Source organism: Notolepis coatsorum, assembly GCF_963971535.1.
Source record: "Notolepis coatsorum genome assembly, chromosome: 8".
NCBI lineage: Eukaryota > Metazoa > Chordata > Actinopteri > Aulopiformes > Paralepididae > Notolepis > Notolepis coatsorum.
Genome location: NC_140172.1, coordinates 94,299,372 through 94,320,006, shown reverse-complemented (window position 1 = coordinate 94,320,006; position 20,635 = coordinate 94,299,372). Strand labels below are relative to the sequence as shown.

Genomic DNA, 20,635 nt, shown 5'->3' with positions numbered 1-20,635 from the left:
TAATGTATCAAAAGCTGAAACAACTAGAGATATGTCTCTATTTCATTTTAGTTTTAGCGGTGGGGCTATCCATTTGTTTACATTTGGATAACTGATTGGATATTTGAGTGAGTATTGTAATTGAAAGCCTTACTTGGGTTCAACATGTCTTCCAAAGCCTTACAGGCTTACAATGCCATCTTGTGTTAATACAGCTACACTACACATGACTTAAACAGACAATGTAATGAAAAACAAAAGCAAGAATATGTTTCGAGAGCCTTTTATTACTTTTTTTTGACAAATATATATGAAGGTTTTCCTCCCAAGGAAACACATTCTTTTGAAGATACGTTTACAGCAAATTCACTCCTGTAAATATACAGGAAGCCTAGGAAATCATCAGAAGACATTACATGATAGAACTAACCGTTTCTATTTGTGCCAAGAAAGATAATGGTGCAATTTATATTTGTAATGAATTAATGAAACAGATTTTTAAATTCAGTCAAACAATTTTTGGTAATGTTGCAAACAAACTAATTCATAATGCCTGATGGGACTCATTTGAAAAACGTCTGTATTATCACGATGCATGGGGTGGATTATTAGTTTTGCATAAAGGCACACAAGCATTGGTAACCCTCAGGTGAGCATTGCTTTTTTGGCAAGACATTGGTCCCATTGGACAGTACAATTATTCAAACTACAAGGAAAAGAAGAAAAAAGAAGGAAAAAGAAAAACAGAGACATTTTCTAATTAAATCTCAAAAGAATTTAGATAATTAATGTACACAGCGAATATCAAGTCAAAACTTGGGACATAAATTTGGGTTGAGGATACAATAGGTCAGATTCATGGTGTCAAGCACATCCTCTCAAAAGCTTTGTTGATGTTTAGTAACCTCGAGGGAAGACCTTTCACTCAGGGTCAGAAATTAACTTTTTAGCTCACCTTCAATGGGGACTAGTATAGTAAAAAAAATAATAATAATAAAATTAAAATCTGTCCATGTTTTATACCAGCCAAAATAGTTAGTATTTTTGTAAACTATGCATACATGTTTTCAATGCATTTCACGTGGCTAGAGTGTAAGGTAGTCTGTATATTGCATGTAGTTTGAAAAAAAAAAAAAAAAAAAAAAACGGCAAGGGCAGATTTACAGCAAAGATATTATTTTCTATCAATAGTCTAAAACTATATTCAAATGTTTTGATATTTTACAAGATAATTCAAAGTACAGGGCTACTTCTTATTTGAAGTTTAAAATTACAATGAATCAGAATTATTATTTATTTTTAAACATAGCTCTCAATCTGACACTCAATTGACCCCATCTCAAACTCTGCCCTCTTTTCTTGATCCTCCAATCACAACTGTTGTCAGGAATCATTAGAGCAATATATAGACTTACATGGCACAATCTGATTCCATGTTTGATTTTCTTTGTGTGATAACATAGATGCAAGATGTTCAAAACATCACAATATTTCTTACAATAAATGCAAAGCATTAGCCGGCATGGCTGTGGTGAATCAAAGACGCTGTTGCTCACTGCAACCATTGCTTTTTGCCATCACTTGTGTCTGCCTACAGTTGGAATTGTAGAGTTATGTTTGTGTCATTGCATGTCTTGCACCGTCCACCTTTATGTGAGGTCCTGTACGCAAGTCTGTTTGATGTGAGAATTTGTTGTTGGTATGCGACAGCCCCAAATGACCCAAGTAAAATTCCTTGTGCATTTGATAGACTTGGCAAATAGGTGATTCTGATTATCGCTTGAGAAAATAGGCTACATACTTTCAGGAATATAGCCTGTTTCGACAGCCTGTCAGATATGCTTGAGGTAAAAAAAAAAAAAAAAAAGGGAAAAAGAAGAAAAAGTATTTCAAAGTACATGAACAACGTATGTATATCAATAACTGCACAATTTCATTTTGTTCAACCGAGGCATTCACATAGCTTTGTTACAGTTAGCTGCCAGTGTGGCAAATTAACTGTTAAGCACTGGGCGAGTGTTAATTTCGGACCCTGCCTTCAACCATTACAGAGGATGTAGCTCAGTAAGGGATCTCTTCTCCTGCTGTCTAAATCCCTGCAAGTTTCTCTTTCCCTGTCTGAATGTGCTCTCCTTCCTCGAGAACGGCAAGATGACCAGGAGTCTGAGGAGCGTTTCAGTGTTACTGAAACTCCTTATCTGAGAGGTCTTTAGTGTATCAAACACAGTAGTCGGGAGATAGCCTGCCAAAGGATCCAACCATTTCTCCTTCCAAGACTTTATCTCAGTATGGAGGGAAACTACATCAGGCAAGTCTTCCTTGTGCAGGCGGAACACAAGACCACTTAGGATGCCAGATTCTACTTTGGACATTGCGTAAGGCACAATCTCCAGACACCTCAACGTATTCACTACCTGCTCTGTGAAGAGCTCTGTGATCTCAGTGATGGAGTGCTCCACAGCCTTCAAACTCACCGATTCCTTGTAAAACTCACACAGGGGCTCTAGAAGCGCAGAGTGTAGCGTCGTAACCTGCAGTTTGGAAGCTAACGTGACAGTTTCCTCAAACCAGGCTCTGTGGTGGGTGTCAATATTACCTTTCAATTCGTCAAGGGATGTTATGAGGTTGGGCAAAGTATTTACAGCGAGCAACATGTCTAGGGGCTTGCCCTGAAGAGACTGACTTAGCTTTTTGGTTATGCTCAAGATGTTCTTCAGCGCCACCGTTGAGAGGAGGAACTCAAAGTTTCTGACGGCGTCAAAGAACTGCAATGCTTGGTGCCTGTCTGAGTTATTTCCCTCATCCTTCAGCTCATTCAAGCAGAGCATGACCGCCTCTAAGAGCTCTACCATCACCTCATGCATGTCATGGCTCTTATCCCAGTTTTTGATGAGTTTGTCCCTCAACTCGTTACCCTTTCCCTCGTCATGTCGGAAAACATGAATGATCATGTCTTCCAGTTTGTTCTGGCGCTGCGTGTCTCCCGTGAGCCACTGTAACATATTCTCTAACAAAACCGTTCCGTCAGCTGCTTCTGGTGCAGGTGAGGATCTGGCCAGCCATATGTTCAGCGACAACGCAGAGCTGACGGTTCGCATAGCCTGGGGGTATTTTTGAGCTATCGCTTCGCACACAGCCCTCATCTGAGATCCTACTTCGCCGACACTTAGCAAGGCCTGCCCCCTACAATATTCCATGTTGAGCCCCCATTTCTCCGACAGTGTAGTCTCGATTGCATCTGTGAGGACGGCCGGGTCTTTACAGAACGGGATGAAAGCCAGCGTCTCCTCACATTGAGTGTCCTCTTTGTTTAAGTATCGGATGCACAGGGGGACATAGAGCTCATCGTCGATCTGAACTGCCTGCTCGGTTATTACTGTGAAGAACTGAGAGTCCCAGATTTCCTTCAGGATCTCTTCGCGCAGGTGAGGGTCATAGAATGACATGGCTCGTCTTGGTTCCTGAATGCCCTCTAATATCACATCAACGTCCCCTTTCACCTCTCCAAGAGACGGCTGCTCCACTGCATTGGATGGAGCTGCATTGGATGGATCATGCAGCTCAGTTGTCTCGATATTCACATCAGCAGCTCCTAATATTTAAAATACAAATGCACACACCTGCTCAAACCCCCGCCTTACTCTCAAGTTCCTTTTTTTGTGTAACCATATCGTTAATTGAATTGCTCAGATGAAAAACCAAACAAGTTAATTAATACGTAATATTTTCTTAAAGACAGTAGGTTTGAGAATTGCGTGCATTCTTACTATTAAGATGCAATTTTTTTTGGCTCATCAAAATGCTTAAAATTTTGTTATGTAGCTTTTGGTCTGAAGGATTAATTTGTTACTAATCTCATAATAATCACATTATGGTGAGAAAGTGTAGTATTTCAAATTCACGTACCATTATCCAGCTTCAGTCCTCGAAATGTTTCCATCACCTAAACAAAATGATACAAGACGACACTTAATAAACACCCTTCAACTGTGATTATGATTGCATTATTAAAAATACTGACTGAAATTACAGCTGTAAAATATCTGTTATAATATTTGGTGTTTAAAGAATTAAAGTAGTTGATGAAGCCATTTTCACTACTAGATCCCCTGTTGTGAACCAACTTACCTTAGAAAGACACTGACTGCTCTCTGGATCAATCTCCACGCACTTCTCAATGACCTCCTGCAGTCTCCCCAGAGTCGGACGGTGAGTGAGTAGCATCACGCGATCGGTTTTGCTTCCCTTACAGACGGTGTACTTCAGTAGATCCCTCATTGAATTCAAGGTGGTCTTCATCAGGTCACATTCTATACCTATGCTAGGTAGGACAGCGACCAATCTGAGCAGCATGGCCACGGTGGGGTGGCTCTTCGACTCAGGGTGGAGTAACGACTCAGAGATGGATGCCGGCGGAGCAACTTCGTGATACTTCTCTCTCCAGACAGTGGCCCAGTCATTGATTTCCTGTTCAGCTGCGTCGGGGTCTGGAAGATCTGCCAGGTAGAAACTATACAACTTGTCTGTAGACTCTGGGAGGATGGGTTGTGGATTACAGGAGGGCAGCAAAGACAGGACAGTCAGAGCTTTCAAGTGGCCGTCCGAGAAGCTGTACCTCATTTCGTCAATGAGACTCATCAAGAGAGGAATGCTCACAGTCTCTCTGTAGTACATCTCTGGAGAATCGTAGCCGTTAGCTTCCTCGGGGAAACACACTTGTTCAGGAGCCAACTTGGTGGCTAGTTCGAAGGCCTGCTGAAACCAAGGGCAATGCACAGTGCTTATGTTCTCCAGCATTTTGTGTAGCGTGTCCATGATTGTAGGGATTTTTTCCACTTCAAAGATAATGTCAGAAGGGTTGCCACAACGGAAGATGGTGCTACAGTTGCGAAGGGGAGCACAGGCATTCTTGAGGATCACAAGGGTGACGATGAAGTCCATGCTTCTTACAGCCATGGAGAGAACTTGCGCATGCAATGACACAGCACCCGTGGCACTGGAACTAACTGAATCCAAGCAGCTGAGGATTCCCTCCAATGTGTCAACAAGGTTGTCAAAGAAGTCCTCCCTCTTTTCCCACCTCGAGTAAAAGGTTTCTGGAATCTCCGCCAGGGCTTCCCTGGGTGTATTCAACAGCCCATCAACAGCCTGTGCTAGCTGTCCTTGAAGTCCAGGAGACTGGTCAAAGAACAGCAGCAAGTCTTCCACAATAGCAAGCATCTTTGCTACTGAAGAACAAGGCACACTTCCAGCTAGCCAGCAGGCAAGGCCACAGGACTCACTAGGTGTAACGATAGACAGAGGATAGTTAGAGAGGAAATCCAACGACATTTTCTTCAGGCTCTGGAAACCTGCGCCCAAGGGCATGAATGCTTGTCCACGACACTGAGACATTGGCAAGCCCCAGTCTTCAGTGAGAGTTTTGGCGAGACTCTTCGCTTGTCCATCAACATCGCAAGTTTCGTCGAAGGGTAAGAAACCAATCAGCTCCACCTTTGGAGCAGATTCACCCACATATCTAACAAAAACTGGCAGGTGGGTCTTGTGAGAAATTGCAACAGGCTTATCTATAATAAGAGAAAAGAATGGAGACTCCTGGATTTCCTGGAGTATTATTCCTCTGATTCCTCTTATGAACATCGTGACCATTTCAGCCTCGCCTATGTTAGGTGTGTATTTGCCATCACATCCAAACCATTGACACATAGCAAGCTCCTGGATGAAAAGCTCTTGATCATCTTTAGAGAGTTCAGGGAGAGTGCTATTCTTTTTCTCCAGGAGGGCAGCCAGTCTGAACACAGTCTCCAAATTTAGTCGATTATCTCCCGTGTGCCCATTCTCATCTGTTGTTTTCATGTCCTGATCCTCATTCTTGTCAGCAGATTGCTGAAGCCGAGGCTCCTCTGTGCCCTCTTTTTCACGAACAACTGAAAAGGCCAGGAGAAAAGTAATGTTAGAGGAAATTGTACTTACAAGAAACAAATGTCTAAAAATCAAAGTAGTCTAAAAATGTATGACTACATTTAATCTTCATAATTGTTTGTTTAATTTGAATAATTTATGGTATATGCTATTTAAATATATATATTTTTAATACATTCAGTCATTAATGAAAAGGATAATAAACCTTACCTTCCATGTTGTTTTCAGATGTCTTTATGAGACTTTTGGATTCTTTGTCCTGTAAATGCATACCAGAGACCGAAATTAAATAAACCCATGCATACAACAATTTGATAACAAATTTATGATGTTGAATGCATAGATAAAATGTAAATATATATATAATAATTTTTTACCAAGCAGATGCCCTCCAAGGCTTGAGGAGTGATCTTCAGACATCTGGCCACCATCCGGTCCAGATCTCTGCTGAAGTTGGTCCCTACTTGCAGCATGGCCAAGCATGGGGACCTGTCTTTGGGACTGGTGTTCCTCAGGTACCATTGGAACATCTTGTGGCGCATTATCACCCCACAGTCCTCAAGTGCCGTGCTGGGCAACACAGACATGATCCTTAGCAGCGTGTTGATGTTCCCAAAGTACTGCATGAGCGGCAGACGCAGAGTTTGAAAGATGGTGTCCGGGATGGTTACAGACGCAATCTTGGTCTTCCACTTCACTCTCCAGCAGCACAGCTCCGTGAAGAAGTTGTCTGCATCGGGAAGATCAGCGCTATAGAGAGGAGGCTTCGACTTCAGGATCTCAAACATGTAACTCACCGTCACAGAGCACGGGACCAAGGAAAGGAAGTTGAGAGCTTCTTTGTGATCCTCGGAGAAATGGTCCTTCACAGCGTGGATGAGGTTATCCAAGAGAGGCACGCTCAGTCCGTCTTTGTAGAAACCGACCGGTTTCATCATGCCATCTCTTTGCAGAGAGGAGTTTTCAGGCACTTGAATCTGCACTCGTAGGCTCTGTGCTATGGCACAGGCCTCATCAAACCAATTCTGGTGGAACACCTTCATATTTGTCTTCACTCTGTTCAAAGTGGACACAATGCCGCTGATTTGGCAAAGCTGGGAGGCAGCACTGAAGTGGTCCTTCTGGAGCCCTGCGCTCAGCTCTTTGGTGAAAGAGGAAGTGTTCTTCAAGATTACCATGGCAATGATGAAATCAAAATCCATTATCTTGTGTAGAAGTGTCCTGGCTTGTTCAGACATAGGAGCTTTCCATCTTTGTGGGTTGTTCTTGATTTTTTCCAGGCATTCAACCAGTTGCTCCAGCATCTGCACAAAGACCTCGTATGAGTCATGCTTCTCTTGCCAAAGGGTACAGAACTTCCCTTGCAACTCTTGGACCTTCTCGTAGCTTTCTCTAAGACCATAGGCGATGACATGATCTAACTGTTTCTCAAGAACAGCACTGCTGCCAAAAAACATCAAAACCTCCTCAAAGGTATCCAGGGCTCTCTTGATGGCGGGCACTGGGGTGGACTTTGACCACCACGTGTTGAAGGAATAGCAGGAGCTGTGTGTGCAGATAGCAAGAGGGAACTTCTCCTGGATCTTGCAGGCAAACGCTTTTAGCTTATAGGAGACATCACCTGAGCCTAGGTAAGCTTGACCTCTGCAGTAGTTAAAATCCAGTTTCCACTCTTCCGTAACTATTTCCAACAGACGCTGTAGCATGGCATCGCAATCGAGATCCACTTCGATGAATCCCATCAACTCCAACCGCATGACATCAAAACTATCCACAAACCTCAGAAAAAGGGGAAGATAGTCTGTGTTGCCCAGCTTCACAACACAATCGATGAACAGAGAGAAGAAAGAAGTGCCTACTTCCAGGAGAATTCCTTCCCTGACTGCATTTTCGCACACAGTGAGAACTTCTTTCATCTCGGACTTGGTCACATATTCAACTTCACCATCTTGTTCAGTAGAAGCCTCACCAGGCAGCCTGCTTCGGCTGCTATATGCAGCAATCACCGCAGTTTGCAAAGCAGACTTGAGAGCTTCTTTGTCCGTCTCTGCACATTTCATCTCCACAAGCCTTTCACCCTCCATTTCCATGATCATGCCTTGCGATTCTTCATTTTCCTTTTCGGTATGGTTTCCATCATTCTCCAGGGCTGGCACTGAAATAAAGCAGTGAGTTACATTTAGACAAATTAATAACTACTGTGTGCTTGTTAATAACAATAAGAATTTATAATAACAATACAAATATAAGGCTATCATAGCCAAATATATGGGCCTATTTTACGTCTACAGTATGAACAATAGCAAACCAAAATACTGAATATATATGTTGAAATACAACAAAATACAGTATTTAATTAAGAAAAACTCACCTTGGGGATGCTTCTCATTCCTGTCGTCATCCTGTCAATGAAAATAAATATAATTTAAGATATAAATAAATTCTTGCCTGATCACTTAATGATGCACTGTGAGTTTCAATAATTTGGAATGAGGACCATGTAGACTCAACAATATATATTAACATGAAATAAGCATGCAATTTTGTGGCTGGATCTACACAGTTCTCATTCTGTCAGGCTGGCCATGAGGACCATGTAGACTCAACCACTAGATTATTTCACATAATTGTACATGGTTGAGCTTCAACATTCCTAATATAAAAAAAACAGAAAATCCTACCATGTATTTTTATACCAAATTTGTATATATTGTCCTGTACTTAACCTCATTACATTAACAATGACACAAAAGGTAGGAAGCATTCATTCATAGTGACATTAAGAGGCATACGTCAATGTCTTCATGACTGCGCATAATATATGTAGCCTAAGTATTGAGTGTAACGTTGGTTGAACAGTAGCAAAATATAACCTTAATTGTGAGATACTGGGTCTATGAGATGTTTCACAAGTTTAAAAAAGAAGAAAAAAAAAAGTATATGTACACCGAGACGAGCGATTTCAAATCTACTTACCTTTTGCAGCAACTGCAATATGTCAGGATGCTTCTGCACATAGAAGTCGACCATTTGTTCGACGTTGAAGTGCACATCTTGGTTCACAAAGACATATGCCATGCTACATTGTCTCTGATCTTCTGCCGTGGCTCTAAGGTAGGCCTGGCATCGGTCCAGCACCATGTTGTACTGCCCATAAACATCTGCCTCTGCGTTCACGCATGGAACAGTACCCAAAACCCTCAGCAGACTCTGCACATTTGGGTAAAACCCAATGTCGGGAATCTTCAAGGTTGCAAACACGGTGGTTGGCAGGATCCTGCGCTTGCTAGCATGCCTCCACTTCACCTCCCAACAGCCGAGCTCTTCATAAAATGTATCGGGCCTGGCGAGGTTGTTCAAGTTTGCATCGGCCACTTTATCCCTGCGGATACTGAAGTTGTGGTCGGCCATGTAAGATGGCACCAACGAAAGCCATCTGAGAATCCGTACCATCTCCGTGCTGAACACTCTCTTCACCTCGGAAACAAGATACTGTAAGATATATCTGCTCAGGGTTTCCCTGTACAAGTCCTCCAGCGGGGTGTCGGTCACAGCTTCTGGGTCTGTCTCTGATGGTGAGGTCTCTGGCGATGAGGTGATCTCAACTCCCAGCTTCTTTGCTCGGCTCACTGCATCTGAAAACCATTTCCGGTGGAATATCGCAATCTCCTGCTGGTATTTGTTTACCAGCTTTAAGGCATTGGAAATTGTGTACTGCAAGGTGCTGCTGATGCTGATTACTCCTCTGAGACTTGAGTTGAGTATGCTCACACAACAGAGCGTGTTCTTCAGAACAACAAGGGTGATGATGAGATTGAAATTCTTCAGAACTGGCTTGAGCCTGGCCATCTGTTCGGCAGTCTCTTCGTCTACCTTTGAGATCATCTCATTGATGCAGTTCAGGAATGGCTCAAGGATGTAGAGCATCGTCTGAAAGGCATCAGTACCATACTCCCAGTTACCTTGGTAAGCCTCCTTGATCCGATGCACTTCTCCTTTGATGTGTTTATATGCCATGTGGACCTTCTCATCCAACCTTTTGCAAAGCTCTGGCGTTCTCCTGAGTAGTGCTGCCACCTCTTCGACAGTGTCTGCAACCTTTTGAATGGCGGGAACAGGCATGCAGCGGATAATCCATATGTTGAAGGCATATGGGTCACTGGGTGCTAGCACTACCTGTGGAAACTCCTGAAGAATCCTGTTGGTAAGATCTCGCATTTTCTGGCACATATTGCCTGTAGCCAGATAGGTGAGTCCTCGACAATGCTCCATCCTCAAACCCCACTTATTTCGCAAATCTGCGAGAAGCACATAAAACATATTCTCTGCATCCGTGTCGCAGGGCAAGAAACCAATGAGATGCTTTTGAGGGAACCCATCCACTGTGACTGACCTAATGAAAACTGGGATCTGCTCCTTCCCTTCTATGTTTGTCACATCTTGAAACAGAATGGAGAAGAACCTTGCCAACCGCAGACTGTTCTGTATCTCCTCCCGCATGAGATGTTCACTGGACTGGAGGACTTCTTTCTGATCGATCTTCTCTGCACAGATGGGATTGAGAGACTGCTGACCTCTCTGGCCTGCCATTGGTTCATCCATGTTGATGTCTGCTCCATTAATGCTGAATCCGGTGAGCGCAAGGGTTTCCTTGAAATAGACTTTAAGGATGTCTTTTGCTTTAGAGCTGGATGGATCGCCCATCTTCAGGTCATCTTGATGGGATTCGTATGTTTCACTGTTTTCTCCAGATATTTCTATAGAAATAGCCTCAGTCTTCAACGCAGGAGTTGTTGCGTCATCTGATAAAATAGGGTGGTAAAAAAAAGAATAAGTGTGACCAAGTGTCAATATTCACACCAAAGGTCATTTATATATTTTTAAAACAGGCTAGTATATACACACAGAGGCATTGAGAGAATGTTCTCAAGACATGCATGTTAAAGCGACAATGTGCATTTTTTTCCTATTCATTAAATCAAGTTCTGAACAAAGCAAATTGAGACCACCAGTGCTTCAAAACTATACTAACCAGAGCTGCTGTAGCCTCAAATGGTCTGGTGAGAAGGCAACAGAACAAAGAGGATTGTACCGCTTGCAGCCAGCCGATGCCAGGAACACACATTGTCGCTTTAAGTAATGCATCATTCATCATTGGTTATGTTTTGGTGCTAAATAAGAGAAATAAAAATATATTTGTATAAAAAGAACAATGAATAATAATATAATGAATTAGCTCACCTTTAGTTTTCTTTGAAGATAGAGGTTCCTCTTCCATCTAAGTAAATGAAAAACATAGACAACTGTAAGCTAAATGTTTTCAAGTATTCAGGACTTTGCGGTCATTGAGAATGTTTGTATGGCAACATTCCGGATAGTATAAAAGTCAGTCTTTATGTATTTTCATGTCCTGATCACCAATATCAATGATATGTTGAATGGTTCATTAACTCAATCAGCGCCATGGGTCTAGACCATCTTTGTTCCTACTGTGCCACCGCTCTAAGAGATGGGGATGCGTGGCGGTGTTTGCATGGCTATATCTATATTCTATATTATAGCTATGGATACAATAACTATGGCTCATTTGACATCAACTATCCATTGTTCAATGTGAAAAAGAATAGATTTTTTCATGTATACATTCGTGTGTTATACCGTGGTGAATATAAGTATAGTTTCAGAGTGATCCTGGCTAATTCCAAGTGGATCAAAATCAATTTTGAATATCCAAAGTAATAGAAAAAAGATCATTATGTACTAGGGATGAGCCCGAATCCGAATATGAATTAGAGAAAGCATGAATAAAGGGATGGACACAGATACTTATTTTATATTATTATTCTATTATTACACAGACATTATTATTTGGGAATAATGTTATGAGCCCCATTGACACAGCGCTTTGACTAGGTATTTATATTTAGACCGATACCGATCGTCTATGAGCCATATCAGCCGATACAGATCGTTTTTGGTTTTGTTATATTGTAAAAACTGGGATTTGGGTTAATTAATATTTATTAATTAAATAATTTAATTATTAGTAACCTATACATAATAAAAAAGACTATGTGCCGTTTGAATTCAATGCATTTGAACCATTTGCATATGTATCGTCAGCACCAAGCTGCAAACACACAACGAGTTGAAATTCTCCACTCTCTCTGCAAGCAGCGTCTGTCTGCAATGCATGTGACTGGAGCCACTGTCTGTGTGTGTGACTCTGCTTTGGCCCAATCACATTCCCCCACCGGCACCCTGTGGGTTTGCGAATCAGAGGCATAGGGCGGTTCTTCACGCACGGCAAGCTTGGTTGTCTCAACTACCTGGGGCACTGTAGCGTATATGGGTTAGCGGGGCTCCGTCGCCTCGAGTCGACTACACAGTAAGTAAAACTTACTCTCACGCTCGCTCGCACACACGCTAACTCACTCACTCACTCACACTCTCTCTCTCACACTCGCTCTCTCATTACAACTCCGCTGAGAGTTGTCTTTCTGTTATGTTTTTCACACGTGTCATCGATCGGTTTTCGCGATCGGCAAGTAGCAAGCATCATCGGAATTCCCCGATCTCATATTTATACTGATTATCGGCCGATACCGATCGCTGGCCGATCGATCGGGGGCCGGGGCATCCCTAGTATCAAACACTACCTGTAGGACTGGCCTGTCACTTCGTTTGGACCCACAGCAATATTAGTAGTGCTGTCAGGCTATTAAAAAATTTTATCTAATTAATTACAGGATTTGTAATTAATTAATCTAATTAATCGCATTTTAATCGCATAACCATTTTATGCCTGATATTTTATATTCTATAATCATATTTCAAGTTGCATGTGTCCAGATGGCAGAATTCAGTATTGCATCTACAAAACCTTCTGTTTAATCATCTTCCATCTATTAATTTGCTTAGATTTTTCAGGTCTGGTCAATTTGAGCATGGTGTTATTCACAGTCAAAGATAAATAAAAAAATTTTATTGATATTCTCATTTGGTTCATTAAAATTTACTCAAAATAAATTTTTCATTCAATCAATCACCGCGCAGATTGATTGATTGAATGAAAATGTTATTAACAGATACAGTACAGCTCAATACACACAATTGTTAAGGGGATGCAGACCAGAGAAAGACTTTCGTCTTGTTTACATCAGGGTCCCCCATTTTCAATTCATAATGAATTGTAAGTAAGGGTGCAACTTGCACCGTGCAATGCATTCTTTGTGGATCTAGCCCACAGTATTTCTGACACTGGGAATACATTCCCTGAGATTCATAGATGTCCCTAGAATCAGATACCAAGAACATGCAAATGGACCATATTAAAAAAAAGTCTGTAAATGTGTATTCTACATTCTTATGGAATGAATGATACAAAAAATAAATTATTAATTTTTTATTTTTTTTTGTAATTAATTTTGAGTTAATTTTCATAACGCGATATTTTGCGTTATTAATTAATGTAATTAATTAATCTAATTAACGCAATAAACTGACAGCCCTAAATATTAGTAATAATATTTTGAAAGTTGTGTGTCAAAAGAGATAAAGAAAGAAAAAGGCTGGAGTTTTCTCTTGTATCTCAGCTGCTCCATGGCGAGCAAGGTCTCTCCTACATTTTGAAAAGCCTAGAGAAATCTTGTCTTATGCTCGTCCTAACTCATCATCACAAGTTATGTGAAATTAATTATATTTATTGTGTGCATGTGCACACCTTTGGAGACCTATTTCAGAACCAACACGAAACAGTGTGCTCCCAGCCTCTCCTACGTTACGTGAAGAGCAGCCAATTCCAGGAATATATAGATATATTTATAGATATAAAACTTTATAAAACTTAAGTTTAGTTAAAAATAAAAATAAAGAGAGCACAAGTACAGATGACAAGTACAGTATAAAATAATATGCCAAATATTAAATCAATTTGATGCTTTGAAGGAAATTGCATTTCCAATTAATACATTTGCTGGATTTAACACGACTTCCCTTAATCTATGTTTATAAAAAAAAATAAAGGATACATTCCTTCCAGTTCTCTATACGAATACAGATCATTTTACATTTTAACATATAGATAATGATGATGACATCGCTGCATACCCCCATTATGTACGGTATGTAAATTAACACTTACAGGATCTCTGGCTCGTTTTCTGCTGCAGGTTGAAGGATCATTTGACGATGCAGTGAAATCAAATATTGTTGGAACTGCATCTTCCTCCAAGCCACAACTGGAATTGCTCTGAAAAACAGAAATGATAAGAGCTTATCAACATGAATCGCCTAGTATTTGGAGACTTGTACTAGGAAATTGATGGGCTGCCAGTCATTAAATTGGTGATCACTAGGCCTGTCCCCGACTAAGGATTTGTATATTCGACTTTGATTGGCCAATTTGTCGATAACTACCCCCCCGAATGCAATATATATATACACGTTAGGGCTGACCCCTATTAGTCGAATAATCGATTGAAAGGAGCCGTAGTCGACTGCCAACCTCTTAGTGAAATGCATTTTTTCTTTTAATAAAATTTTTTTTTATCATTCTTTCCAAAAGAAAAGAAGCCTAGAAGCGTGGCTAACGCTAATGGCACCCATACCAGAGGCTAACTACCTAAGAAAACAGGCACAGAAAGAGAATTTCACCCATCTAATGAACACACTATAGACAAATATCAAGATGTATCCATCAGTGGACCAATTGCATGCTTTTGCAGAGGACAAGAAGCCTTCCGTCGACTCCTTCAGTCGACTATCGGCTAATTTCGGCCAATCAAAGTCGACTATCCAAATCCTTAGTCGGGGACAGCCCTAATATACGTATATTTATTTTAATTATAAATATATATACTTTTTTTTATCATTCTATTTGGGCTGTGGGGGGTGCTTAATGTCTGAAGGAGTCGACTGAAGGCTTCTTGTCCTCTTCGAAAAAAGCATGCAATTGATCCACTGATAGATACATCTTTGATATTTGTCTAGTGTGTTCATTAGATGGGTGAAATCCTCTTTCAGTGCCTCTGTGCCCATTTTCTTAGGCAGTTAGCCTCGCTGGTATGTGTGCCATTAGCGTTAGCCACGCTTCTAGGCCTCTTTGCTTTTGGAAAGAATGATACAAAAATATTAAATTTGTTCTCTTTTTTTGCATTAGACTAAGAGGTTGGCAGTCGACTACGGCTCCTTTCAATATATTAGTCAACTAATCGAGGTCAGCCCTAGTGATCACTAGATTAGACACTCCAAAGAGCTGATGATATGACACAAAAACATGGTAGAAAGTCCAATATGTCAGATATCAATGGTCCAAGAAACGCACTCTAAAAGCACAGATAGTTTGTGTTGATTCAATATGCAACTCGTTAGATCAGGGGTGGGCAATTATTTTTCCCGGGGGGCCGAATGAGCAACTGAAAATATGTTGGGGGGCCGGGCCGAAATTCCAAACTCAATTATGCATAATATACATTTTATTTCTATATAAAAAGCAGTAAATGGCATTGTTTTGACCCCTGGTAAGAGTGTATGTTATTATTTGGCAATTAAAAGGTGAGGTTAGCTTTCAAAAATATAATTTATTCAAATAGAATTTATTTCCAAAATGATAAACAAAATGTGAAACATTAATAACAAAGGGCATTTTGAGTTTCATATACTATTGAAACAAGGATTTTCTAAAGACATCACATCATCTTATAGCAAAAATAAACAAGACATGTCACTGAACTGTGTAAAGAAAAGTGTCCCAGTTTTGTAGCCTTTTTTACTTTACATGCCTATATTAAACATTTAAGAAAAAAAAATATCAAGTGTCCCATTTCACTTGTTATATTTCCACATTTGAGTGTTTTTCGGTTCTTTTTTGTTTCATTCAGTGTGAGAAATCCAGTCTCTGTTGAGCTTTAACAAGTCCATCAAAGTCAGGTTGCATGTCTGAGGTGGATATGCGAAGCACAGCTGCCAGATGTTCATCAGTGAGAGAGGATCTGTACCTGGACTTGGTAAACGAGAATGAGAATGTCTGTTCACATATGTAGGTGGATCCAAAGAGAACCAACATCTTCTGAGCATGTCTCCTAAGCGTATATTGTGCGTGTGAACGTTGACATGAAAAGAAAAAAGTACAATGCCCAGGTCTGCGTTAGATACTGCCTTTTAAAATGTTTTGAATAACACCGCCACCGTTTCACCTTTACAGGGTTACTAGTTACATCATTATTAGAGTACATTTAGAGGATCAACATTCACTTGCCATAACCTGAAGGCTGTTTCCACAATTAGTCTGGTCAGTTTAGGCATAATGGCTGCAAAAAATGATTAACATTTGAGCCAATGTTTTTCTGTTAAAAAAAATGCAAGGAGCCCAACAAATTTGCTAGGCGAAGTCCCTGAAACGGCCACGCCCACTTTTTAGACCTGGAATTTTGTATCTCGGCTCCTGAAGGTCGCAGAGAGTTGATTTTGGGCTCAAACGTTGCGGAAACACCACATTTATATTAGTGTTATGAACAAACATATGCCCTAAACCCTTTACTTTTTCAGATATTTGTGAAAAACCGCTGCCATTCCGCCACGCCCGTTTTGGCTACGGCCGAAATTTGAAACCGCTCTGGGTGTATCGCGTATCATGGGAGAAGAGTTTTCTCATTCATACTTTGCTTTCATGGGTGGCCTGCACCTTGAGAAGGTTTCTCTGGTCTGTGTTGGCCAGTTGATAAAAGGAACTGGCCTGGATACCATCTTAACCTCAGCTAATCTGAACATCAGTGATCTGACAACTGCTGTATGTGATGTGAATTCCATAAAGAAGGCTAGATACTGCATTCAAATCCTGGCTGTGGTCCTGGCCAATAAGAGAGACGAGGCATTCCAGGCAAAACATCTAGAGGACAACAGTTTGATTTGGAGCAATTGGGTGGCCAATGAAAACAGCCCCATGTTTCACTACTGGACCGATGTCCTTGAAGCAAAATCAAGAAGGATCTTATCTTCATCAGATACTTTCGGGAGGCCAACTTCATCATGATGGTCAGTGCACTTGAGCAGCTCATTCCTCTTTACTTTGCACTTGATCATACACACTATGCCAGATGGACATCAGTGTTTCTTCAGGATCTCAAAGATGGACAAAAATGGAGACACCCAGAGTTGTTCAAGGAATTTCTATCAGGCTCTTTCGCAGTAAACACCAGAGGTAACCGATTTTCGAAGATTGCATGTGATCAAAAGCAGGAGCATAATATAAAGGTCATCAAGTCTGACACTGGCTACGTCGATATCAATCGGGAAGATCAGGAATTCTTCAGGAAACTCGAACTTGCCCTACCCGAAATCCAGTGATACCTAGCTGAGGTTGAAGGTCAAGATCTAGCACACGGACACAAAGAAATGCTGGACTCCTTCAAGGAAACGTTTTCAAGCCACACTCTCAAGGTGTATCATGGGATCTTTACCAACCCCTTCAACCAAGCTCAGTTCATGAGGTTGAACTCATCCATTCCCTTCCCAGATGTGGTAACTAAAGATGCCAGCCTTGTTTTTACAGTTGGCAAAACACAGCATGACCAGTTTGTGCAGGAGCGATTTGTATATGATCAGAAGGATGTTAGTGCGAAAATCTCCCGAAATGCCCTGAAACTCCCATGTTCAGGTGCAAAAGTCCAGCTTGCTAGCCCTGCAATAAAGCCACCTAAAGGAACCTTTGCAAAGCTGAAGGAGGCTTACAGATCAAGAGAAGAAGAGACAAGGAGGCTCTTTGGTGGTGAATTCACAGGTAAATCTAGTTGATATAATTTCAAAGTTATTCAATGTTTTAGACGCAGGCAACTTTTGTCTTACCAGATTCTCGATACAGTGACGTTCAATTATTCATTTTATAAGTGAATTGATTTGACAGTGCTAATTTAGTTTTGGTAAAACTATTCATTTCAATCACAGGTTTACCAGAAGCCCTGTCAAGAAAGGATAGAGACATTTATCACAGCCAAAAGTCTCAAATCCTGAAGGACATCAGAGTACAAGTTCAATCTACAGCCTCAGAGGGACTTGTGATAGATCTATCTGTGCAAGTACGAATCCTGGTTAAGTCTCTCACCAAAGGCATGACATTCCAGGACTTTGTCATCAAGGTGTTGAACAGCGTTGCCAAGATTGGTCATGAGAAGGGAGCAAATCGTATTGACATTGTGGCTGACCTCTACCTATGAACTATGAACATTAAGACTGCGACTAGGAATAATCGGGGGTCAGCAGGTGGCCTTCAGCGAGAATGACACTGCCGGAATCTAAGCAATTCTTTGAAGGTTTTCTGTCTAATCAAGACAACAAGGTAGCCCTGAATTTAATGTTTGCCAGGATTGCTAAGGAACATGCATGGAACTGGAGCAAGGAGTTCAGCATCACCTACGGCAGGAAAATCCTTGCAAACGTTGGCGAAAATGTTGAGATCCAGCTTTATGACCACATAGAGATGCTTGAGGAGGCTAACAACCGCATCATTTGCCATGAGATGGACATGCTAAACAAGTGAATCAAGTCAGTTACGGTTAGAACAGTCGACTCCGATGTAGTTGCCATCCTACTAGGGTTCACTACAAAGTTCCTGTCAGTATGTTGTGATTTGCAACTTCATCGACTTTGCTGTTCGGGACAAATGCCAGTTCTACTCAATCACAGAAGCACACAAGAAGCTTGGTGGAGATGTGGCTGATGCCATGCCTGTGTTCCATTATTTCAGTGGCTGTGATTCTGTGAGCGCCTTCTTTGGCCACTCAAAGAATGCTCAATTCAAAGCCTGGATGAACCACATTAAGTTGACAGAGCTCACTGCTGCATTGAGAGGACTAAGTTGCTGCCCTAGTATCGAGACTGTTAAGAACAGCATGTAAGTTATTGAACCCTGGGTAATGAGCTGGTACAACAAGGCTGGACTGTACGACTGTGCAAGTATAGATGGACTCAGATTCCAGCTGTTCAAGCAGTCAGTTAAAGATGAGCTGCGAGACCTGCCCCCAAGCCAGGATGCACTTCTACAGCATCTGTTGAGAGATACAGTCCAGGCAGGATGGCTGTGGGGGAACAGCCTTCTACAACTCCCTTGTCCCCCGGTTATTGAATGGGGATAGACTACCGATGGGGAGAAACTCTTCGTCAAGTGGAGCACAGTTTCCGCAGGAGACACATTGTCTCAGGTAACAAGGGTGTGTAGCTGCAGATCTAATAAATGCACCTCATGTTCTTGTGCTGGCAGGGGGATGAAATGTCTCATTTATTGCAAGTGCCTCAGCAAGTGTTTGAATCCTGTGTGATGGGATGTGTGATGTGTTCAAATAACGTTTTTTTGGGGGCGGCTGGGTGGCGCAGCGGATATTGCGCTAGTCACCAACGCAAGAGACACCGGGTTCGACTCCGGCTGTCTGCGTTGCCTCCGGCTTGGGCCAGCCGTCATACTAACTCAATTGGCAGAGTTAGCAGGTGGAGGCGATGGGTGGTAATCTGGACGTTGTGGACAGCGACTCCTACAGGTCGGTTGGGGACGCCTGCACAGCAGAGACAGGAAATGGCGGGGGTAGTGTGAGCCTCCCACACGTTACACCTCGCCAATGAGAGTCCACGCTGGCAGGTGAAAAGATGTGACAGGCTGCCTCCTCGTGTATCGGAGGGGACACGTGATGCAAGGCTTCTATCCTCCCTACAACCGGCCAGTGGGGGGCATATGCGAGCAATGTTCAAGACAGGGGAGGGAAGAATTGGCACAGTGGAATTGGGATGGGAGAAAAATTGAAAAAGAGAAAAAGTGGATACAAAAAAAGTTTTTTTGGACTTCAAGTGGTTTGCTTTGTTTCTTGGGTGGTTGTTAGGGATGGGAATCGAAAACCGGTTCCCATTGGGAACCGGTTCCTAATTGGCCGATGCCTGGAACCGTGTGGCTCCTGTGACTTTCGATTCCCTTATCGCTGCCTACAGTTACGTTACGTTAGCATGTAGCCATGGCAGACTCCATTTGATTCCTTAAGGGCTCGAAATTGCCTGGGTTTTGGTATTATGCTCCCGAAATGCTCCCGCTGTTTGGCTACTTCTATGTGCAGTGAAAACTACTTGAATGCTTTAGAACAGTCATTGATTTAGTTTAGGGTGAGCTAAAATTAGCCGCGGAGCTATCGCTAGCTAACGTGAGCTAACGCTATTTAATCAAGCTCACAAAGAGAGATAAACAGCTGACAGCGGATAGTACAGGTACAAATACAATAAAACAGCGGGTGGGGACTGTTGTGTAAACCTTGTACTCTTTAGTTCACATATAATAAGAGCCGGATTGTTTGTTTACTAAGTCTCTACTAGTCTACTCTGAGTCCGTCAGACAGGAAGTACCATGGTGCAACATACAAATGTGTCCGTGTAGCAACACAAGCCAATACTTTAAAGGACAGGGGCCCGGGGAGGGAGCTCTCTCTCTCTGTGTGTGTGTGTGTGTGTGTGTGTGTGTGTGTGTGTGTGTGTGTGTGTGTGTGTGTGTGTGTGTGTGTGTGTGTGTGTGTGTGTGTGTGTGTGTGTGTGTGTGTGTGTGTGTGTGTGTGTGTGTGTGTGTGTGTGTGTGTGTGTGTGTGTGTGTGTGTGTGTGTGAGAGAGAGTGTGTGAGTGAGAGACAGAAGTCAGAGGAATAACAACCTGTTATTCAATAGATTAAATTCGTTTAAGAATAAAAAAATAAATACATTTTAAGAGAATC

At 41.8% G+C, this 20,635-nt stretch overlaps 1 protein-coding gene across 1 annotated transcript in view; it reads right to left on the bottom strand.

Annotated features, from left to right (window-relative positions):
- Positions 1 to 259: 259 nt before the first annotated feature.
- LOC311233722 (uncharacterized protein) overlaps positions 260 to 20,635 on the bottom strand; it is a 37,643-nt gene continuing 17,267 nt past the window's right edge. The window contains exons 3-11 of the mRNA XM_084320717.1: positions 14,045 to 14,152; positions 11,143 to 11,179; positions 8,878 to 10,703; positions 8,273 to 8,303; positions 6,279 to 8,056; positions 6,112 to 6,160; positions 4,108 to 5,906; positions 3,886 to 3,922; positions 260 to 3,571 (exon numbers count right to left, since the gene is read on the bottom strand). Coding sequence (XP_084176843.1) covers positions 2,025 to 3,571; positions 3,886 to 3,922; positions 4,108 to 5,906; positions 6,112 to 6,160; positions 6,279 to 8,056; positions 8,273 to 8,303; positions 8,878 to 10,703; positions 11,143 to 11,179; positions 14,045 to 14,152 — 7,212 coding nt within the window. The 3' untranslated portion in view covers positions 260 to 2,024. The remainder of the gene's footprint in view (positions 3,572 to 3,885; positions 3,923 to 4,107; positions 5,907 to 6,111; positions 6,161 to 6,278; positions 8,057 to 8,272; positions 8,304 to 8,877; positions 10,704 to 11,142; positions 11,180 to 14,044; positions 14,153 to 20,635) is intronic.